The sequence below is a fragment of the Sphaeramia orbicularis genome, chromosome 5 (assembly GCF_902148855.1).
Source record: "Sphaeramia orbicularis chromosome 5, fSphaOr1.1, whole genome shotgun sequence".
In the NCBI taxonomy this organism is placed as follows: domain Eukaryota; kingdom Metazoa; phylum Chordata; class Actinopteri; order Kurtiformes; family Apogonidae; genus Sphaeramia; species Sphaeramia orbicularis.
Window position 1 is genome coordinate 58,704,145 of NC_043961.1, and position 25,203 is coordinate 58,729,347.

The 25,203-nt window shown below is 36.9% G+C and overlaps 1 protein-coding gene across 3 annotated transcripts in view; it reads left to right on the forward strand.

Annotated features, from left to right (window-relative positions):
* rnf123 (ring finger protein 123) overlaps nucleotides 1-21,001 on the forward strand; it is a 276,643-nt gene extending 255,642 nt beyond the window's left edge. For all 3 annotated transcript variants that reach the window (XM_030134087.1, XM_030134086.1, XM_030134088.1), the window contains 2 exons: nucleotides 13,695-13,780; nucleotides 20,817-21,001. In XM_030134087.1, the coding sequence (XP_029989947.1) occupies nucleotides 13,695-13,780; nucleotides 20,817-20,916 (186 nt within the window). In that variant the 3' untranslated portion in view covers nucleotides 20,917-21,001. The remainder of the gene's footprint in view (nucleotides 1-13,694; nucleotides 13,781-20,816) is intronic.
* Nucleotides 21,002-25,203: the final 4,202 nt, after the last annotated feature.

The following is a 25,203-nucleotide window of genomic DNA, read 5'->3' on the forward strand; positions in this document are numbered from 1 at the left end:
ACACACTACACACTAAACAGAAACATATATACAGTCTACTCTCGTTAAACCGCCCGCCGTTATACCGCCATTTCCGCCTATCGCCATCCGCCAGCCCAGTTCCATGCACAAACAACACTTATACCATTGATTTCCCGACCGTTATACCGCCAGCGTGATTGCCATCGAGTACACATAAATTTTAACAATGCACTGAAACAAACGCGCCAGACGCTGATCGCGACAAGCTACGAGTAGGTCTACGGAACGGCCACCGTTCATTTGTCGCAGAACACTCAGTAGGTCAGGATGTCGGGAAGAGGACGTGGGATTAAGCCAAAGCCTCAAGATGATGGGGTGTCATTTCCCGACACGGTATAATAATGCTTAAAATGTTTCCCCACTTTGAATGATCCCTTACAACATAACAGAATCAAGATTTATTTAGAAACGCAATTAGAACGGGTTAACAGAGGCAGCATAGACATCATATAGTAAAGACATGCACATTATGGACGCAACCCGTTGTAACGCCATTTTCACTATACCGCCAATTTGGCCGTGAACGGAAGTTGGCGGTATAACGAGAGTAGACTGTACATAAACACAAACAGCCAAATTATGACCCAGGGTCATAACAAGGGTGCAAACGGTTTCAGTTCTGGCGTACAACAGAGTCATATGCCGCGTTTCCACTACGTGGAACCGACTCGACTCTGGTACCAGGTCCTATTCCTGTAGACCGTTTCCATTACAGGATACTACCGACTTTACAGTACCTGGACGTCATAGCGATGCGGCGCACTACTTCTGTGTCATCTGCACAGAGAGCGGTGATAAACTTGCGTGTTGTCTCGTCACGCTCATGCTCCTGGACAAACCATGGTGTAGTTTTACAGGCTGTCATCATGTGGATTAACCTACCACGATTTTTACTGGAAACTTCCGCATCTGTTTTTGTAAAACTGCGGGTCACAGCGACAACAGTCTGACCAATCAGTGGTCTGTCACTTTTTAGTATGTGGTCCCCAGTCCTGGAACCTCGGCAGAGGTGATACCAAAAAACTAGTACCGGGTACCAGATTCCAGGTCCTTATTACCTCCACCAGGAGGTATTGTGATCACTTTGCTTTGTGTGTTTGCGTGTTTGTTTGTTTGTTTGTTTGTTAGCAAGATAACTCAAAAATTTATGGATGGATTTTCATGAAATTTTCAGGAAATGTTGATACTGGCACAAGGAAGAACTGATTAAATTTTGGTGGTGATGGGGGGGGCAGATCTGTCTTGGCGGGGGTCTGCGCTGTCCAGGTGCTTTTCTTGTTCGTAATGGGAATGCAAAAAGGCCGAGTCGAGTCGAGCCGATACCACATAGTGGAAACATGGCAATAGAAGCCAGGAGTCAGACGTTGAAAGCATGTTGTTTCACTTTCGGTTTACGCCAGTTACCGCATGCCTGCAGACCTGAATTCATAGGTACACACAGATTGACAGAGGGGGGTGGGGCTGCAGTTCGTGCACACCGTAAGACAAATACATGCAAACCATACAACCGAAAAAACTGAAAATAAAACTTAAGATGCATATATGACGGGGATCAATAAATCTTAAGATGGGGGGCTGGGGGGAGATGAAAACAGCAGAGGGGGGGATAACTGTAAGAGCAGAATGACGGACTTCTCCAAAATACCACAACGTCTCTCTCTCTCTCTCTCTCTCTCTCTCCTGATGTCCTCACAACTAACTTATGAGTAACAGAAAATTTAAGCTTGACAAAAATGGTGACTTGATTTATATCATGATACATATCGATATCATCTTATATGAAAAAAATGATCATGATATGATTTTTTCCCATATCGCCCAGCCCTAGGTATACCTCAGAAAAATGGTGTTCTGACAGAACCAAAGGCTGTGTACTTAATTAAAGGGATAATAAATCAAAACCCGTAACACAGCGTCAGAACACAATCTAGGGAGCACACATAGGTTTGAACACACTAAATCACAATGTTTTCGTCTCCAAATGGCCTAAGTATAGCAGGTTAATTGTGGTGTCTGGAGGAGGAGGGCAGTGACCACACAGGGGCAAAGTGACAGCTGCTCACCGAGCCAACCGGAAACTAAATGAAAAGCAGGACGTGGAGGGAAAAGGGATAAGGTCAAACATGGGTGGTACTCTGAAATACAGCAGAGAGAATTACAGATGAGGAGGTGGCAAATGAGAAAATCAGCCAAGGGGAAAGTATTAGTTTGCAGGGGCCAAAGAAGGGAGGTGGAGGTCTGAGACGCAGGTGAAGGTAAGTGACTCTCAGGGTGGAATGAAGCAGATGGAGGGTAAACATGCATTAGGGACATGTAACTATCTTACACGGTCATATTGTTCGCTTAACCATGACTATAAATGGACTGAGTTCGTCACATACGGAACAATCGCTTATTAAAGTACTTTATAATTACCTCGCAAGATGCTGATCTGTGATCCCAGTGAAGTAGAAAGGTTTAAAAGGACGGGACACGGTTTGTAAGAACAGCTGAGGAAAGCATAGAGTTAACTGAAATTCGATATATTTTTACCTCCACCAAGGAACGGTGGAGATTATGTTTTCATCAGGGTTTGTCTGTCTGTTAGCAAGATAACTCAAAACGTTATGGACGGATTTGGATGAAATTTTCGGGAAATGTTGGTACTGGCACAAGGAACAAACGATTACATTTTGATGGTAATGGGGGGGGGGGGGGGGGGGGGGGGGGGGGTGCTTTTCCAGTTTTGGTATTAATTCTGATGTAGACAACATTTCACGCAAGTTGTAATTCCAAATTCAAAAATTCAAATTCCAAAATATCCCGATAAGACACAAAAACTTGTTTTCTTTTGTACAAAAGGAGTCAAATGATTATTCCTAATTCTCATTCATAAAATAAAATTTAAAAAATACAAGGAAAACACTAACAGAATGCTCTACTTCCTCTGTTTTGTTTATTTTAATATCATTACACAGACCACTCTAAACCAGTGGATGCATTTTCTTTTTTGTGATTTCTACAAAAATCAGTTCAGTTGACATTTGTGGAAACATTAACTGAGAAACATTGGTTTCTTGAAATCTTCCAAAAAAAAAACAAAAAAAAAGCTCACCAGATTTGTTAGTCATTCAGCTAGTCTTCTAAGTTTCCAATGTAACTAAAGGACTAAACCGGAAGCACCGTTTAATGTAAATGATATTTTGCTATCGGGCTTTGTATTATAACCAAATCCAATCTTCAACTTCAATAAATCCTCCTCTGAAGGGTGTTGGTCTGCCTCCTTCACTACACTGCTTGTATGAGAAAATAAAATACAGTTGAGCACTAATGGTATGTCTTACAAACCATCAGTATTGGCAGAAAAGACCGAGTGCTTTTGTAGTTTGTTTCTTTGTTTGTTTCTTTGTTAACATTCTAGCAGCAAAACCATTGTTTGAATTCATACCAAACGGGGTTTATAGATTGCCAGTGACTCAGAATAGATGTGGTTATATTTTGGGAAAAGTAGGTCAAAGTTCAAATTTTTTTAATGAATTTTTAAAATCTTTTTTTTTTTTTTAACAGCCACAAGGAACAAATGATTACATTTTGGTGGTGATTGGGGGTGCCTGATCTGCCTTGGCGGAGATCTGTGCTCTCCGAGTGCTTTTCTAGTATTATAATGCTATTGCGAACACATAAAAACTCAATACTTTCACCAATTAACTTGAGTAATGATATGCATAATGTATAAAATTCAGGACCAAACATAAGGACCAGGACAAAGGTGGAAAAACTAGGCAAAATTGATAATTTATTAAAGTTTGAAGAATGTTTAACAGAAGCTCCAAAAAATATCAATTAACAAAATGAACAAAGATGGGTCCAACTGAGGTCAACTAAACCACAACTGTAACAAAACAAACCTGACCGAACTAGAAAAGCACTCGGAGAATGCAGACCTCCGCCACGGCAGATCAGTGGGCTCTCGTGGCCCCCCCACCCCCGATCACCACCAAAATTGAATCATTTGTTCCTTGTGCCAGTATCAACATTTCCTGAAATTTTCATCCAAATCCGTTTCAGAACTTTTTGAGTTATCTTGCACACAGACAGACAGACAAACCAACGTCAGCAAAAACATAACCACCTTGGCTGCAGTAACCAGACAATGAACCAAGGTGGGCTTAAATAGAAGGGGACTAACCCAAATCAAACACAAAGGGGGAGGCATTACACAAAGAAATTTAACCAAACCATTCATTTAGTCAGACATAAAAAGCAGATAGTCATAACTAGACACAAAATACTGTGTGAAATAAAAGTGATTTAAACCAAGAATTAAACAACTAAATTATCACAGAAAAACAAACAGTGCGCCCACCCCACCGGTCTTGTAGCAGTGGTTCCTTCCAGCTTCTTAAATAATAGCTAAGCCCATCAGTCCGGTCTTTTGTCTGGGAACTCAAGAAACAAGTGTAAGGAAATCATTCAAATATCAACTAATATGTGTGCACCCAAACTAGCATGTTGAAATCAAATACTTAAACTAAACTGTGTGGTGTAATTATTAACTGTAACTTAAGAAATAACAAAAACTACAAACACGAGGTTGTGGTGGGTGAGGGATCTACCACAGTGACCTTCTGAAGTCTTTCTTTTTTTTTTTTTTTTTTTTCAAATTATGTGTTTCAGGCTTTTCCCTAGGGTGTTGAAGGGATCCAATGCTGAAATAGCTTTTTGTTGTTGCAATTTGACCAAAAAGTGGTTGTTTTTGCTAAAAGCTGGGAGCTGCAAATAAAGAAACACTAAACCAACCTCACAATAAAGTCAACCCACAGTTCCAGTTTCTTGAACAGATCGCCCCTCTTTCAAAAACACTATAATTGAGCTAATACAGTCTTTTTCCTCGGCACAATAGAAACCTCAGCAGTTTTTTTTCTGCTTCTCCATCTTAGTTGCTGTTCCATTAGAGTCTTCTAATGGTGGAAAAAACCCTGTGTAGTCTTGAGATAAAAGTCACATGTGAAAAATACTGTAATTTATGCACCGTTTCTGATGCAAAATACCAAAAACCAATCAGTACAGTTTTGGAAATCTGTATATCTAGCAATATTTCATTTCATTCTTTTTTTTTTTTTTTTTTTTTTTTTTTTTCCCATTTATGCATTTGGCAGATGCTTTTTTCCAATGCGACTTACAGGGGAAGAATAACATTTAAGCTCTCTCTCTACTGTATTTGTAAAACACTTTAAAACATCTACACTGGTTTAAAGTGCTGTACAGAAGAATAAATAAAAAACAAAATTAAAGAATAAAATACAAGAATAGATTAAAGGCATTAAACAGCTGTACAATTAAAAAGTGTCGTACAGAAGAATAAAAAAGCAAAATAATAGAATAAAATACAAGAATAGATTAAAAAGACATAAAAAAAACAGCTTTAAAATTAAAAACATCAACTAATACCAAATAAAACAATAGAATAAAAATAATAATACGTTCAAACATGGAACATTTGAAAGTGTTGATATCATGAGCGTGTGGATGTTTGTCTGATATTTAACAGCGCTTTGTCGTGTGATTCCTTCTGTTTCCTTCTTTTCACCATTTTTTCCTCTTCATGCTCATTTACACTCTGTGGGTAATTTGCTTATGTGAGCAAACGCTTCCAGCTGTTTTACTTTGAGATTACCGGATTATGCAAAATTATTCAGTTCAAAGATGCATAATATTACATCACAAGGCTTTAAAGAATGATTTTATTATTTTTATTGTAAGAAGAAAATGAGTGAACATTAAAAAAAAAGGGAAGAAAACTCTTCATTGTAAAAATAAAAACTCGTAAAAAAAACGGTAATATTCCAGCAGCTGGGGCGCCGAAAAAATACTGTTAAAAAATAGAAAATAACCATCTCATAATAATACGGTAATTTTCCATAATTAAAATAGTTTTTTGCCCGAACTTTACATGAGATTTTGCATATTTTTTGACTTTTTAATGTTTACTAAAAAATATTTCCATGTGTTAAAACAATCAAATTACCTATAAATAAATAAATATATATATAAATAATTTTCAATGAGACTCTGTCCAATCCACTGATTAAAAACTGTATTTGGACAGTTTATCAGTGCTTATACATGTTATACATTCACAAAAATACATTTATTCAACATTTTTGTTGTGAAACCTCCTGTAATTACACAAGACATTTGTCAATTAACAAACAAGTCTGGTTAAACTGACAGAACAAATACTTCTTTTACGGTTAATTGTCAGTAATTTTATCTCGTTTTTTTTTTTTTTTTTTTTTTACAGTATTAAACTTTAAATTAACAGTTTAATCTCATAAATAGAAAAGAAGTATTTGTGAAATGACGATACATTTGCAAATGTATTTTAACTGTATTTTTCTGTGAAAAAAGAAAAATTTTCTTTTTAAAAAATTGATATTTTATCGTTATTCGCAGTTAAAGTTTTTTCATGTTCTTTTACATTTGACACATAAAATCACAGTCTATTTTTGTCATTTCATTGATATTTTCCTGTATCTTAAAAATACAGGAAAAATCTGTAAAATAAACAGTGACATTTCTGTTAAATTACAGATTTTTTTTTTTACAGTGTTGGCTTTGAAAAAAGAAAGCCCCATATGTGTTGTGCTGTGGATAATTGCTTCATCGATGGCCGACTCTGGTGAAAGCACTTTGACGGAAGGTACTAAATAACTACCTACGAGTCAGGAGGAGGCTCTCAGCTGAAAGGTGCGATGCGTTGATGGAAAATAAGGGGGTGAAGGGATAACGAAAGGCGGAGGGAAGATTGACAGAGATTTAAGTGAAAAAGGTGCTGAAAGTGCAGCAGCTGAAACCGCAAACGACTAAATGAGCGATCAACGCTGAGAAAAGAGGGTGGGAAAAAAAACTGTGTGGAACGAAGAATAAGGGGAAGCAGAAAATAAAGGACAGAACATCGATTTTTTAAATTTATTTATTTATTTATTTATTGAAGCACAGGATTTAGGATTAGGATGGGAAATGGAGAGACGGAATGAGAATAGATAAAGGAGTGAGAGTTGGGAAGGTCGAATGTGAAAGGTGTCAAGGGTGCAGCTAATGACATGACAGGAAAACAATGAACTAGTGAGGAGGTGAGACGAGAGCGAGAAAGAAAACAGGCAGAGGACAGAATGAGATGTGAATGCAGACAAAAGGCGGCGGGGACGTTGTGTAATTTGATTAACCCATAACGACTCAAACAGCCACTGGAGACCCAAACCATCTACTGATCTAAACTGTTTAATACCTGTGGATCCACTAATCCAGTGGTTTCCAACATTTTTTGTCTCGTGAGCCCATTTTAACATCACACATTTCTGGTGACCCTCAGATTCAGAACGGAGACATTTTAATTTCTTTTTTTTTTTTTTTTGGCTAAAATATTTTTTTTTTTGATCATGTAATAGTTTGCTATTCTATGTTGCAAATAAAGCTTAATTTTAGATGATGTTTAGACTATATAATGTATATTATTATGGATGGAGACAGAAAAGCCAGGTGTAGATTACTGCACAAAGTGAGAATTTTATTTTCCTTGTCTTGTGTTTCCTTAAGGCGGCCATACACTGCGATTTTAGAGACGATTTCTCACTCGTGCGACTATTTCTGGGATGGGGCCAGATGTGCCTCTAATAGTGTGTGGTGCTTGGTGCAGTGTACATGGGGTAAGGAGAAGACATTAACACCTCACCACCACCGCACGACCAGCAATCGTGTGTTCGTAAGGAAAACAGAGCTGTTTGAAATCCTGCTCGCTCCTCGTGAGGGTATGGCACTGTCAAAGCAGTGCCACGAGCCCATGGGCCTCAAATTCTCACACTATAACACTGGGTTACAAAAAAATGTTTTTTGCAAGTTGTCTAGGTTTTTTTCAACTGAATTAGGACCATTTTGCACCGCTAAATCCAAAAATGACTTCTGTTTTTCTCAATCAGGTCAGGGTTTTTTTGCTAATTTGATTTTGAAAAATTTGATCTTCTCACAAAATTGATTACATTTTTGTGACTTTATCAGGTGATTTTTTATATAGTTCTCACCCAAAATAGGTTTTAAGAGAAAAAAAAATTCTTTTCTAACAGGATTCCTGTTAGGTACAATGTTGTATTCACCGCAGATGTAGCAGAATACGTCAGGCTTATTTTTGCAAGATCTTCTGGTCGGAGCCATTTCATTCCCCTGTGATATTAAAAAAACCATTAATCATAAATTGGCAAAAGTAAAATCTTCAGAACTCATTTATTGCAAGAAATATGAAAGAATTTTGTATCATATGATGTGAAAATGCCCATAAATGTAAGCAAAAATGTTCAAAAGTCAATATGTAGCATAGTTCAGAAAGCTGACCTGATTGAGCAAAATTAATGTGATTTTTGGATTCAGCACACCAAAATGATCCTAAATCAGCTCAAATAACTTAAACAATAAATTTGTTGTTGACCAGTGTAATATTATAACAAATGGTGATAAATCACTTCAGAAAAGTTAAATATAGAGAAAAAACTCTTTAGAAACTGCTGTACAAGTAGCACTGGGTCTTTATAGGTTAATTAAATTAACTACCAAACTATGTCAAGAGTACCAAATAATCTTGCTGTAAATAAGATTCAAGCTTTTTATGAAACATAAGAATTTACCAATGAGTTTATTCTTTTTTGCAGTTTTCTTTTTGTAAACCTGCAGCTCTTCCAAAAAGCCTGGCAGCAATGGGTGGAGGAAAGTGGCAAGACAGGCTGAGCGAGAGTAGAAGAGTGGGGAGGTGGGACTTTATGGGGGTGGAAGATGAGGGTGAAGTGAAGGAGAAAATGAGGAGGAAGAGGAGGCAGACGTGGCAGATTCAGGTGTTGATAGGCTGGCGACAGTGTGCTGTGTGGGTACGACATTAGGAGGAGAGACGAGAAGGTACAGAGGATGGGATTCTAACGCCGAACAGACAAGAATATGAGGACCCTGGAGAGGCAGCATCTGGGAAATTACAAGGCTTTTCACTGAATAATAATTGGGAAACCATGAGGAAAATGAAGTAATTCAAAGGCGATCAGTGTGCAAACAATTAATATAAAGTCTGAAAAGGTCGATGGAAACAGAGGCTTCAGGGTAAAACAGTGAGACTGGGGTTATGAAAGCATATGAGGTGAACATAAGTGCATACGAACCGAGAAATGACTGCAAGTGTGAGGACGGGTGTGATGGTGATGTTGACGTTTTCAAGCCGCGCATTTCCCATGACACCTATGGTGTTAACGCAGACATCCCACAATGCACCAGGGCTTAGGAGGTGAAAGGCAAAGTCAGCTGTAGCATTATTCCAGTTTTGGTCATACCTGTCAAGTTTTGGATTGGAAAATAAGGGAAATTTTTCAGCGCCCACCGTGAGCCGTCCCACCGCCCCAACCACGCTTCAGTGTCCTTTACATTTTAACACAGATGTACAAGAAATCCAAAATACCACCTTGGCAACCAAATTTACAAATTACAGTTAGGTGATCAGAATATAATAGGCTTCCCTTTGTTGACACTAAAATGCTCTTAATGTTTCTATGTTGTGATACAGCCTACATGAAAACACAGAGGGGCATTGAAGCACATATATTTATTTACTTTACATATTTAATTATTTTACATATATTCATTTCAAATTGAATGTTTTTAAGTTAGAAATTTTCATTTTATTTTCAGTACACATTTTCCTCTAATGTGCTATGTTCACTCGTGGCTCTCTGGCATTAGGAGAGACAGAAGAATGTATTTCATTATTATTATTTTGTTATAATACGGGAGATTTACGGGATAGTATTAATATGGGAGGACGGCAGGAAAGGGGGGTCAAATACGGTAGTTTCTCGGCCAAAACGGGAGACTTGACAGGTATGGTTTTGTTGGATACATATGGTGAAACTACCAAGTTGCCATATGGTTTATTTTAAGGCAGTGTCTACTGTCACAGTACTGTGGCATGAAATATGGGTGTGTCTGTTACCACAGAGCCAATCAAATGTTAGCATTTGTACTAGAGCCAATCACAGATACTGTTCCATGAACTCATTCTCCTCTTGTTGCCACAGTACTGTGGTCATATATGGAGGATACTTCAGTTCATTCTTTAGTGTATTTTTCTACCACAGTACTGTGGCAACTGATGGAAGAAATGACAAATTAGTGATAGTATATAGTATAGAATAGGAGTTATTATTCTACATCAAAGGTGTCAAACATGTGGCCCAGGGGCCAAAACCGGCCCGTCAAAGGTTCCAATCCAGCCCGTGGGATGAATTTGCAAAGTGCAAGTTAGGGCATCAAACTCAAAAATAATATCATAATAACCTATAAATAAAGACAACACCAATGTTTTCTCTTTGATTTAGTGCAAAAAACATTAAATTATTAAAATGTTTACATTAACAAACTATCCTTTAACAATAAAATTTGTAAATCCTGAACAAATATGAACCTGAAATGTCTAAAGAAAATTATGTGCAATTTTAACACTATTCTGCCTGTTACTAAAAGTTTTGTGCCTTTGTAGATCTGATCTGTAATGCATATGTATAAATGATAAGTTGAGGCACAATATTGATAAAATTGTACTTATATTTCTTAACAAATTTCATTTTTTTCAGATTATTCACATCCTTTTTGTTTGGATAGTTTGTAAACGTAAATATTGGCGAAATTGAAGGTCATATTTTGCACTAAAACAATTTGGAGTTGTCATTATTTATTGCCTATCATGCTATTATTTTCCTGGTCCGGCCCACTTCAGATTAAACTGGGCAGAATTTGGCCCCTGGAGGAAAATGAGTTTGACACCCCTGTTCTAACTCATAGGTGTCAAACATGTGGCCCGGGGTCTAAAACCAGCCCGCCAAAGGTTCCAATCCGGCCCGCAGGATGACTTTACAAAGTGCAGAAGATATTCACAGTCAAGGGCGTCGAACTCGAAAATAACAGCATAATAACCTAAAAATAATGACTCCAAATGTTCCTCTTGGTTTAATGTGAAAAAAATAATTTAACATTATGCCTCTAAATAATGGCAACACCAATTTCTTCTCTTTGATTTATTGCAAAGAACATTAAACTCTGATATCCTTTAATAATAAAACATCAATAACCTGAAACAAATATAAACAACCTGAAATGTCTAAAGAAAAGTAAGTGTAATTTTAACAATATTCTGCCTGTTTTGTGCCTTGGTAGATATGATCTGTAATGCACATGTAGAAATCATAAGTTGAGGCATAATATTGATCAAATTTTTCTTATTATTTCTTCTTATTTTTCTTCAGAAATTTCAGTTTTTTTCATGTTAATCACATCTTTTTTGTTTGTATAGTTTGTAAAATGTAAATGATTTCATAATTTAATGTTATTTTTTGCATATAAAAAAATTTGAAGTTGTCATTATTTATAGGCTATTATGCTATTATTTGACTGGTCCGGCCCACTGGAGGTCAAACTGGGCTGAATGTGGCCCCTGAAAGAAAATGAGTTTGACACCCCAGTTCTAAATACTCTATTTGTTGTTTTATGGCGTTCTTTGCTCTGCGCAGTGAGGCTGGAGAAGGTGGGCGGAGCTACATGTTAGATGTGTCATGTGACTTTCCAGTGCTGCGTCAGTTCAGTGCATTGGGTGCTATGGTACAATTTCTGTACTCTGAATATTGTCCCAGTGGCTGATTTAGATCGGATTTTACCTACCGGCACCCTAGGCCCCATGCCCCCCCCATTTTAAAATCTGCAGAAAAAAAAAAAATGCTACTTTGACTGGGAATTGATCCCAAATATTCCGTTTTGCAGTCTGAACCATTACCAACTGAGCCAAATCTCCAATGTCTGTGCTCTAGACCTGGGACACACTGAACAACAACAAGGATTTGAATCTGGGCCCAGTAGTTTTTGTTTTGGGGCTCTTTTTTTTTTTTTTTTTTTCCTACATCAGTTCAGGTGCTTTTTAACACCTGGCTAAACTCCAAAAAGCAGTAACACGGTCAAAACTCGGTAAAAACACAATAAAAAAAAAAAAAACACAAAAAAAAAGGAAAATCACGACAACACTGCAAAAAATAAAAACAAAAGATCCTACTGTTATTTTCGGTCTCTTTTCATGCACAGATGACTCAGTTCCTCCAGGTAACCTACAAAAAGTTGTGGCCTTTTCATCTTTGCTAGACAGGTACACTGTTCTGTTCAAATGGAAGGACTCAACACCTCCAACACACGCTCAACAGATCAGAGACATCATGCTTCATATAAAGTTAGAAAAAATTAGGTGCCTCCAAAAAGGCTCTGTTAACAAATTTAGCAAAATATGGGAGTGTCTTTTCCACTCTGTGAATGTGTTACCTGGTCTGGAACTGTAAATACAGTTCAGTTGTTTACATTGTGATTGACCTGTTTATTTATTTATTTATTTATTTATTTATTTATATATTTATTCATTAAATGTACCAGAATGCACTGTCTTGACTGTCTTGTTATGTGTGTTTTGTTTGTATTGCTTTTTTTATGTTGTTTTTTTTTTTTTTTTGGGGGGGGGGGGGGGGGGGGCGTTCCCATATCCGGTGTCAGTCTTTGTATTATGAACACATTACTTATATTGGTTAAATGTTGAAGTTCTATAAGTTGTTTTTGGTTTTTTTTTATCCAAATTTTTTTCAAAAGTCTCACAACGTATTACACAAGACATCATTGGTACGAAATACATACATTGTTCTCTTTTTCTTTTTGAAAAAAAGAAAAAAGGGTGTCAATATTGCTCACAGAAAGAAACAAAGACAAAAAAAAACAAAATATCAAAAAGGTATTTTGTGAATCTTTGTTGCACGAATATCATCATAAATATAGACTATCCAATGCAATACAAAACAGAGGAGTAGTTTGTAAAAAAAATCAATGCTTTTCATGGCCATCCTATTTTTGTAGAACAGCAACACAAATTGTAATAAAGGTTATATATGTAAACAAATGTATTTACATTTGCTTTCACACACACATTTATCTACATGTATAAATGATTTTGGACATGTCCACGAAGCACACACGTAAAAAAAAAAAAAAAAATGAAAATAAAAAAGGAGTAATATAAATAAAGTAAATAAGTAAATGGATAATAATAATAATAATAATAATACTAATAATAAGAAGAAGAAGAATAAAGTTGAAGGAGCCTAACAGTGCACATGTGCATTTAGTATTTGGATAATCAAGTATAAAAAAATAACTATGAATATAAATAAAGTAAAAAAAAATAATAATAATAATCACAAGGAAAACGGTGTAAAGAAAAAAGCCCAAACCGTCTATTTTTACAGCAGTGGGTTTTGCCCCCCATTCCACAGGTGGTGGAGGTGGACTGAGCATGCTCAGAAGCCTATGGAAAAAACAAGGTTTATTCTATCAGCATGTTTTGTAATTTTTCTTGTTGAGCAAACTTGGATTTGTCTGAATATGTCAAATAAATCATACATTCAGAACGCTCACGACAGACATGTTGGGGGTGAAAGGGTTAATGTTCTGGATTGTGGACGCTGGCAGCAGTAAAGGGGAAGACGGATAGAAATAACTGGAAAAACTCAAAGCGTCCACTTCCAAACTGCACAGTCAGAAATGTTCAAACCGTTGAAAATAACCCGTTTTCGTTTCGTTTCCAGCCAACCAGCGAAGAAGACCTCTGCCCCATCTGCTACGCTCACTCCATCTCTGCCATCTTCAAGCCCTGCTCTCACAAGTCCTGCAAGTGAGTCCACGCAAAAACCACCAACACACACCGTCTTACAAGTACACCCAGTATACGGACTGGGCTTTTATCTTCCAGCACACAGTCAGAGAAGTTCTTGAGGAAAGTAAGGAACAGGTTTTACTTTTGGAGTCTGTTAAGGCTTGTGTTGGAGTCGTCAGGTTTTTCATCTTTAAAGCTGCGGGAGACTTTCATGACCAATTTTTCATCAAATCTGTCAAACCTCAGTCATATCCTCAGTATCATGAATCTGTAAGTTTTTCTGTGATTACTCACCTGAATCTTGCATTACAGTGAACAGTTTCTTTGTGTCATCTACCGGAAACAAACCATGTGTTTACATTCAGAGCCGGGAGGGAACTCGGGCATCTTTGGAATTTTGTCGAGACATGCATTGTGGGAAACGGAGGCTCGCGCAGCCACCTGACAGCGGCAGCTGCTACAGACACGACGCGGAAACAGCAGGAGCTCCCCTCCTCCAGCCGTTTCCACATTTCAGATGTTTCTGCATGTTTGTTTTGTCCATATAATATCACATGGTCGTGCTGCCGCTACAGGTGGCTGCGCGAGCCTCCCTTTCCCACTTCACACGCTGTGACAAAATTTCAAAGATGCCCGAGTTCCCTCCTGGCTCTGTTGGTCCGTTTTGTTTCTGGTGGATGGCACTAAGAAATTGTTCACTGTAATGCAAGAGATTCAGGTGAATAATCACAGAAAGACTTACAGATTCATGATACTGAGGATATGACTGAGGTTTGACAGATTTGATGAAAAATTGGTCACAAAAGTCTCCCGCAGCTTTAAGTTCTGACAAGTTTGTCTACGCTGGAACTGGACGAAGTGTCACGTTACAGCAACTTTATCAGTATTGGTTTAAAGTCACTGAAAAAAACACCAAAGAAAGAAGTTACAGCAAGGTTGTTTTTTTTTCGATTATGGGCTTTACAGTAAGTATAATATGCTTACATCCCATCATTTAAATGGAAATAAGGACCAGAAATTAAGGCACCTTGACACAAAAACATGTCAGAGACCTCTTCATGGTACAACATGTAACATTTTTGTCCCTTCCTGTGAATAAGTGATCCAACAAACATGACTTTGGGTCATCTCACACAGATGAAAACTTTTACTCAAGGTTTCTTTAGAAATGTATTATTTTCTTACCTATCCTTTTTTTTCATTTTCAGCCTTCAAATTCTAATTATATCTAAAATTCATATTTAATTATTCCTCTTGGTTTAAAAATGGCTTTGTTCTTGCCTTACCACAGGGAGGACAAGGGTCATGGCTAGCTTTAGATATGAAATTCATTTTTGTTTGGCGGGGATAGGCTGTGCTTTGCTTTGCTCAAGGACACTCCAGCTGTGTGGATAGTTCCAGTCTCTGGGGTCTGAATGCTCAGTTGATGAAGGACATCGTCTCAAGTCGTAAACACGCCTGAGATTGTGCAGCATTGTGCAAATTGTCATTACTTTTTGTTAACCCCACAAACGTAATAAAAATTTGCAGCTTTTAATGTAATAATCCCACAAAAATAATAACTTTCCCACAAATACTAATAAATAAGACCTCATTTTCCCCCAGTGTGCTCCTACCCTTGCTATTGTTATCGACATCACATTCAGACACTTTGTTCACATGGTTCAAACCTAGGCTTCGATTCTACTTAATGAGAATAAATAATATCCAGTTCATACTAAAGCTTTTATAATAAAACCTTTACAACATTTTTGCCCATTCTGTTTTGTTCCTCCACTTGTATTTGTAATCAAACTTCTATTAATCTGATTATAGTTACCTTTTTTTCTTTCGTTCAGACAAGGTGTAGTTTTTAGATGCTACCTGTTTGAGTTTCGACTGTGACTCCGGTCTTCCCCAGAAGTGTCATCCCATGTGCTGCTGGCATGTCATTTATCGGCTGGTCAGCGAACCAATCAGAGCCCGTTGAGAGACGTCAGCAGCACATCAGATGACACTTCTGAGGAAGACCGGAGTCACAGCCGAAACTGTCAATAATGTCTATAATGCGGATGTTTATTTACTTACTTTGATGTTTACTTAGATGTTTCTCACAAGAAAGTGTGAGCCGTAAAAGCAACATCTGTTGTCGGTGAACGTCCTTTCATACATTCCACACATTGGTTGGATTCCGCCGCCTTCAGCTTTCATTTGTTTAAAGGCCTCATCGATCCAACAGTGGACGGACGGACTGACACACGCAGGTCCTTCGGTTTCCCATAAAGCACTTTGTTCATATAACATTAAATGCACACACGACATCAGCACGGAGCGCCTCGGCCTATATGTGCACATGCGCTGTCCTGTATGTATGTAATCTAAATCTTTCATGTGCACACTCAGACACAGGTGCCCATGTGTCTAAGACGTGTGAGTCAGCTGTTTGGTAACTGCTGATCGTGGCCAAAAACCTCTACAGCAGCACTGTGGGCAGCAGGCCTTGGTCGAACTCATATCTCAATACATATTTCATGCTATCCTGGAGGTTCGTTTGATTTAGCTTAGCTGGCACGCCAACTCAGCGGTCGTATGGATTATTCTGGTGCTGATTGAAAGTGCTGTCACAGGGAGTAAACCATACGCACATGTGCTGATTCTGATCACCTGCACGGCCAAACTCCTTATTCTGCCGCCGTCTTATGTAATAGTCCGGTCTAATATTTCAGCCGTACCTCTGTCAGTGTGAATGACATTTAACAGTAAATCAGCCAAACATGTGAATTACATCATCTTTTTAATCTTCAAAAGAGAAATAACAGTGACTATGTTTTCATGCACAGAATATTCTAGTTTTTGCCATTATTTTAAAAAAAGCTAAATTCTTAACAAGCTGTTTACAGAAATGTCAGCGCTTAATAAGCTGTTTAATATTCCTATTTAGATGTGGCTGTGTGTGTACTCTGTTAAAAATAGTGTTTGAAGTGAAGTTTTCCACTGGCAACAGACTGGTCCACTGTGTGAACTCAGCCTCTTTTGTTCCTTTAACCAGTGGTTCTCAGTCTTTTCAATTTCAAGTTTCCAGGTTATTTGTTATATGCGCTCAGGTTACAAGTAGCATCTCTCTCTCCACCCAATATTGAAAAATGAATAACAAACAAATAACATTAACAAGAAAAGCACTCAGAGAGCGCAGGCCTCCACCAAGATAAAGATAGATCTGCCCCCCCCCCCCGCCCCCCGCCCCCCCCCCAAAAAAAAAAATTAATAATTTCTTCCTTGTGCCAGAATCAACATTTCCTGAAAATTTCATGAAAATCTGTCCATAACTTTTTGAGTTATCTTGCTAACAAACAAACACACAAACAAACAAACACACAAAGCAAAGTGATCACAATACCTCCTGGGGGAGATAATCACAGCAACAATAAAAATACTAAACAATAAATAGCAGTAGCCCTCCAACTGTAATTCAAAAACACAAAATAAATACAATTATAAAAGCTGTAAGTCAGGCTGCAGGTTTCCAGCTACCTCCTACTCCTTCTTTTTCTGTCGTTCCCCCCTTTGGAGGATGAAAAATCTCCAGTCCCCCCTCAACCCTAACAACATTGTAACAGTGGTGCAATTATACCCTTTACTGAAAGGAACATCGATATTGTAACAATACTTTTTGCTTTTCCTTGAATAATTTTTTGTTCAAATTAAAAATAACAGATTTTTACTTGAACAACACAAATAAACTCAACCAGACTGCTCCCTGAGACAATATTTTTCCAAATAAAAACAGGAAATGTGCAATTATCTACAACTATGACAATAAAGTTACTTTTTTTTAGAACAACAAACACATTTTGGTACCAAAGATGAACATTTTTATCACTATCAGTGGGTCAGTAAGGCTGTTTCCATTGCACATCTCAGAACATTAAAGTACAAACTGTACAAACTGGTCAAAAACACAAACATGTCCATGTGTCTTTTCCAGTCCAGTCCTCGTCCACTGTCCAAACCTAAACTCTCCGTCTAGTCTAGTGACAGATCTCCACGGCAGGAGATTGGTTTGTTGTACGTCCCTAAAATAAGTCCAGGGTGCTCCAACACTAAAACATTAGTTCCCCCTGCTACATGTTCTAACCTGAAGAAAAAAAAAACACCCAGGAGTGATCCCATGACCCCCTGTAAGCCTTTGCACCCCCAGTTTGAGAAACACTGCCTTAACCCAACGAGACTCAGTGCTACTTTTGTGGCAGTTCCCAAATAAATTTTCTCTCAATTTTACTTTTATTAAGTGGTTTATCACCATTTATTATGAAATTATCCTCTATATTTTGCATTTTTCAGTGAAAATCAGGTATGTTCCTATATTTGATGTACTGATCATGAAGATGGTCATAAAAGCTCAGATTAAATTGTGGGTTATTATATCAGGAACAGAGAAAACTGAAGAAAAAGTGATATTTTCTGCAAAGACATCAGTGACTGAATGTAAAAACAAGCATCTACAGCCACTGGCATTTATCAAACTACAGTCTACTCTCGTTAAACCGCCCGCCGTTATACCACCATTTCCGCCTATCGCCATCCGCCAGCCCAGTTCCATGCACAAACAACACTTATACCATTGATTTCCCGACCGTTATACCGCCAGCGTGATTGCCATCGAGTACACATAAATTTTAACAATGCACTGAAACAAACGCGCCAGACGCTGATCGCGACAAGCTACGAGTAGGTCTACGGAACGGCCACCGTTCATTTATCGCAGAACACTCAGTAGGTCAGGATGTCGGGAAGAGGACGTGGGATTAAGCCAAAGCCTCAAGATGATGGGGTGTCATTTCCCGACACGGTATAATAATGCTTAAAATGTTTCCCCACTTTAAATGATCCCTTACAACATAACAGAATCAAGATTTATTTAGAAACGCAATTAGAACGGGTTAACGGAGGCAGCATAGACATCATATAGTAAAGACATGCACATTATGGACGCAACCCGTTGTAACGCCATTTTCGCTATACCGCCAATTTGGCCGTGAACGGAAGTTGGCGGTATAACGAGAGTAGACTGTATATGGGTTTTACTGGTGAATCAGTGTTGTAGAAGATGACAGTGTTTCTACAGTAACTACGGAGCCTCTGAACGTCCAAATGGGTCATATCTGATGACGATGAAAAGATCACAAACTACAGTTTATCTGAATTATTTCCATGTATTGATTGGTTTAATGGATTAACAGTTATTAAACATTTTAGATCAGTAGATGCTTTTGGTTGCCAGCAGCTGTTTGGGTCTTTGAAAGTTAAAAAAACATCTGAGAAATGTCAGTTTTTTGATAGTTGCACAAATCTACAAACCTGCTCATATCCTCTGTTACTGTGTAGGTAGTAACTGTAGGTCTATTTCTTCTTCCATCCAAGAATCTGTGCTTTTCTTCAGTGCTTCATCTCTACCAAAAATTATCTTTGAGTGTAAAACAGGAGATGTGTGTTCCAACCTGCAGTAAAATTAGATCCATTTTCAAAATGCAGTTTATGTCCAAAGAATCCTTGCAAATCTGGAAAAACATCAATATATCCCACAGAAAATGCTTCATTCAGAAAAAAAGCCTAATTCATAATATCTAAACACAATATGCTGTTTACATGGCACCTGTCAATTCAGAACAATAATGGAGATCGGGCCCGGTTCTGGGGGGGGGGGGTATGTAAACAAACATCCTGCCCCCTCAAATTAAAGTTTCCAAAGGTAGGGAAAAGTAAAATTACCTGCACAACAGTGGGAGGCTGAGAGAAATTAGTAAAACGTCTATAAGTTTCACTTTCACTTTATGGTCCGGTAGTGATGTGCAAGTCAGGTTTTTTTCAGCCCACAGGGCTTTTGTGGAATTATTTGACCCAACCCACCCTGCAAATAAACTGACATTCTTTTGACCCGACCCACGAGTAACCCGCTGATCCGAGCCCAGGTTACTATTGTTAAGGAAAACTAACGAAATGACGAAAACTAGAATTGTAAAAACAGTTTCGTTAACTGAAATAAATAAAAACTATAATTAAAAGAAAAAAATGATAACTAACTGAAACTGTATCGTGTGTTTACAAAACTAACTAAAACGTATAAAAATTATGGATAAAATTCCCTTCGTTTTCGTCTTTGTCAATGTCGGATTGATATGAAATAGATTTATTTCTTTCAAGCAATTTTATCTGCTGGCACCATATGATATTTAAGGGTCCGTCACTTGTGTTCACTTGTGGTTTCCAGTCGTCTTCTGGTCCCCACTCTACCTGGAAACATGGAGACTAAAGTTGGGAGAAAGCAGCAGAGTCCTGTCTGGAATTTATTTGAATATGAGGGCAAAGAAGAGAAAAGATATGAAAAAACTAAAACTGAACTAAAACAAAGCATTTAGACAAAAACAAAAACTATTAAAAACAAGCAAACCTGCTCTAAAAACGAATTAAAACTAACTGAATTAGAGAAAAAAAAGTCAAAACTAAATAAAACTAAACTATTAGGAAAAATCCAAAACTATTATAACCTTGATCCGAGCATCAGTAAGGTACTGCACCGAATGGAACGCACCGCCATATAATCCCTGGACAAACCTGTCCATAGACGTGCTACAGCAGTGGCAAACATACAACCTGTGGGCCAAAACCGGCCCGCCAAAGGTTCTAATTCGTCCCACTGTATGAATTTGGAAAGTGCAAAAATTACACTAAAGTTATTCACAGTCAAAGGTGTCATAGTTGTTTTAGTTCAGGTTCCACATTCAGCCCAATTATGATCTCAAGTAAAATAACAGCATAATAACCTATAAATAATGACTCCAAATTTAAATCAAAATTTCATTGTAAAAAGTCGCTATCAGATCAGTATCGGCAAAACTGATCCTAAAAAAAAATCAGATCAGAAGTGAAAAAAAATCTAAATCATCAGATCCGACATCACTAATTAGTGCACATGTAAACATACTCTCTTTATTCACTGATGCAGACTTCTGCTTGTGGAAATAAATAAAAATGTCCTTATTTAATGTCTTTTCCGTCTCTGTCCTGCTGTGTTTAGAGCCTGCATCAACCAGCATCTGATGAACAACAAGGACTGTTTCTTCTGCAAAGCCACCATCACCGGAGTGGAAGACTACAGCAAGCCTGCCAACTCCTAACACACCATCAGAGGAAAAAAAAACAACAAAAAAAAAACACACACACACGTTACACACACATCAACTGTAAAGATGGTAAAAGAAATCCTGAAAACACAAAGCCTGTATAAGAGACTTACTCACAAACACGTCGACAAGTTCATCCTCAAACATCAGCCGACATATCAGAAAACCCAAAGAGTTCACACAGAGCTTCGGTCTGTACTGTATGTATGAGTACGTGCATTCATTTTCTGAACATTTACAGTTTTCATCCGCAGAAGTCTCTGTCCATTTTTAACTGAAGACGAGGTGAAGACATTCAAACGCCATCATGCTGCATTTGTCGACATCTTCACAAACACACTAGAAATATACGGACTGGGACTTTTGTCGCGGATGACAAAGGAAAACTGGCTGTGTTCATGATAAAACTGGTAACATTCTCAATTTCAGGAGGTGTGAATGTGAAATAATTACTTCTTACCTTGTAAATTAGTACGTTAGATTCCAGTCATATGACATCTATCTGATAAGGGTTTTTATATAGGCTAAATGTGGAAGATTGTGTTGTGAGCTATGAATGAACCAAGTAAAAAGAGCAAGTGAACATCATTAGGGGAACAAACGAAAACCAACAACTGTACACCACACACCGCAAATACTACACCCCCCCATCCCAGTTTTTTTACTGTACTTCTATTAGTCTGACATGTTAAACACTAGTGTTACTGAGGGACAGGGTTTACACATGTAAGGGGTTCCCCAGTAGTCCTGCAAATCTAAGAACTGGAAAAAATCTAAACCTTACCAAGTGTATTTTTCTCATTTCTAGTCGAAACATCTCATCACACTTAAAATAAGACAGAATCACCTAAAGAGGAACTTTTCAGTGAGATAGAAGAACTGATTTTTAGACAATAGATCTGGAAAATCTGATTTCAAGAAATCATGCCAAGATAATTTTTCACTTATTCCACTGGCAGATTGTTTTTGTTTGAATTAAGCAAGAAAAAAACACTGCTTGAATTAAGCAAAAAAAAAAAAAAAAAAAAAATTCCTAAATTACGCCAAAAAAATCTTGAATTAAGCAAAAAAAAAAAAATCCTTAATTAAGCCAAACTATCTTGAATTTAGCAAAAAGAAAGGAAATGGAAAATCTTATTTCAAGAAATCTTATCAAGATGATTTTCACGTTCCTTGGCATTTTTTTTTTTGCTTAATTCAAGAGTTTTTTGCTTAATTCAAGTTTTTTTTGCTTGATTCAAGATTTTTTTTTGGCTGAATTTAAGAGGTTTTTTTTCATAATTCAAGATGTTTTTGCTTAATTCAAGATTTTTTTTTTTTGCTTAATTCAAGATTTTTTTTTGCTAATTCAAGATTTTTTTTTTTTTTGTTTGTTTGCTTAATTCAAGCAAAAAAAATCTCCCAATGGAACAAGTGAAAATTATCTTGTTAAGATTTCTTGAAATAAGATTTTCAAAATCTATTGTCTAAAACTCAGTTCTTATATCTCACTGAAAAGTTACTCTTTATGTAATTATGTCTTATTTTAAGTGTGATGAGATGTTTTGACTAGAAAATGAGAAAAATACACTTGGTAAGATTTAGATTTTTTCCAGTGAGGGCATCCCAAAATATATGATTTCAGTCTTTTATTGACACTTTTCCAAAATATTTGCTTTTTTTCACCATATAAGGAATTGTTTTGACCTCTTAGGTGTGAAACGAGCTCATATATATATTAAAAAAAAAACTCCTAACAGATCAGGCCATAATTGAAGATGAGGCTGGGAACCACTGTTTTAAAGCCTTTCTGTATATAAACTATAATGGGATTGTATGCTTTATTGTGTTGGCACAGCATGACATGATATACAGTACAATATACCACAGTTTTATTTGAATTGTACAGGTTTATATGATATATTATACAAATATATAAATATATATATATGAAGTCCATATCATTAAGATTCTATCTACTATTACAGCTGAAGGGATGGATTTATATCATATTTTTGTTCTGCTGATGCCGTACTTGTATTCACCTTTTTCTATTCCCACTTGTCCGTTCAAGGTCGATGAACCTCATTTACATCCGTGCACAGAGAGTGAGAGGACAAGCGGGTGCATCCTCAACAGTTTACTACACATTTACACCTACAGGTCAGTCTGTGACGTCCCCAAGTCACGTTATCAAACTGTGGAAGCAGGAAACACACATTTAGACATGAAGAGGACATGGAAACTCCACAGAAACACCTCCAGTACTGGTGCGCTTTTAATCTCGGACCGTTTAAGTCAGGGGTGTCAAACTCATTTTAGTTCAGTTCCACATTCAGCTAAATTTGATCTGAAGCGGGCCAAACCAATAAAATAATAACATCATAATATATACATAATGTCCACTCCAAACTTTTCTCTGTTTTTAAAGTGAAAAAAGTAAATTTACATTATGAAAAGGTTTACATCTACAAACTATCCTTTCAAAAGATGTGAAGAACATGAACAAACTGGAAAAATAAGTGTAATTTTAACAATATTCTGCCTCAGTTTATCATGTACACATGTACATTATAACGCACAGATCACAGTGGATCTACAAACACATAGAACATTTAATATCAGGCAGAATATTGGTAAAATTGTACTTACTTCTCTTAAGACATTTTAGGTTGTTCATATTTGTTCAGGTTATTCATATTTTGCAAAATTATACTTTGTTTTAGTGTAAATACATGAAAATATTTACATTTACAAAGAGAAAATTTGGAGTTGTCATTATGTATACGTTATTTTGATAGTATTTTACTGAATCCTGCCCACTGGAGATTGAATTGGTCTGAATGTGGAACCTGAACTAAAAAGATTGTTAATATCTTAGTGTAATTTTTGCATTTCACAAATTCATCCCAAGGGCTGGATTTGGCCCCCGGGCCAAATGTTTGACACCTGTGGTCTGGATATTGTCAACAAAGAGTAATTGTACTAGTTTGTGTGCAACTGGCTTAAACTTTAGAAGCTGTGATTCAGATTGTGGATCGCGATCATCATAATCGTGGTCAGATTGCTCAGCTCTGTTTGAATTTCTGTCACAGGGTGCTTGCACAGGTCTAGAAAGTCTTAAAGGAGGGATATTGTGCTTTTTTAAATGGAATTCTTCATTTTCAAACATTTCCCTGTGGTCTCCATAAACTGTAAATCAGGGCTGTCAAACTCATTTTAGTTCAGGGGCCACATTCAGTGGGCCGAAGTGAGGTGGGCCAAACCAGTAAAGTAATAACATGATAATTTATAAATAATGTCAACTCCAAACTTTTCTCTATGTTTTAGAGCGAAAAGAGTAAATTTACATTATGAAAAGGTTAACATCTACAAACTATCATTTCAAAAGATGTGAATAACAAGAACAAACTGGAAAAATAAGTGTAATTTTAACAATATTCTGCCTCAGTTTATCATTTACACATGCACATTATAAAGTTCATTTGGGAAATGACGTAAAAGTAGCTCTGGGTCTTTATGGGTTAAACTGAACTTTGCTACTTCACACAACAGGTACAATCTCAGCCAAAAAAGTAGGCACGCAAGTATAAAAGTACATAAAGTCAAGGTCTGGGGGAAAAGTCTGCAATTTTTATTTAAGAGCAAGCACCCTGTGTTAAGATTCTGTTAGATGCAAATCTCCTTTTCTTTTTTTTTTTTTTTTTTAACTCTGTGTCTTGTCACAAATGCAACATGGCAGCTCCTATAACTGTGATATTTAGGTTTCACTTTTCCTGCAAGAAACCACGTCAGATCATCTTTCCTTATATTTTGTCTTAATTTGGACAAAGAGGAGAGAGCTGCAGAAGGAAGGTGTGTATGGTTAGCCTCATAGCATAATTACCTGAGTTATACATTAGGCCAAACTTTACACAAGAGGATTAGGGCCCAAAAAAAAAAAGAAAGAAAAGGTCCAATATATTTTTTTTATTATTATTCTGAGAAAAAAAAGTCAGAACTGTAATCTCAGAATTCTGACTTTCTTCCTCAGAATTCTGACTTTTTTTCTCACAATTCTGACTTTTTTTTCCTCCAAATTCTGACTTTTTTCTCATAATAATAAAAAAAAAATATATATATATATATATATATATATATATATATATATATATATATATATATATATATATATATATTGGACCTTTTCTTTTTTTTTTTTTTTTTTTTTTTTTTTTGGCAGTGGCCCAAATCTTATTCTGTAAAATTGTGATAATATGCGTTACTTCATTTTACATAGATATCATAAGTTAGCCAAAAATA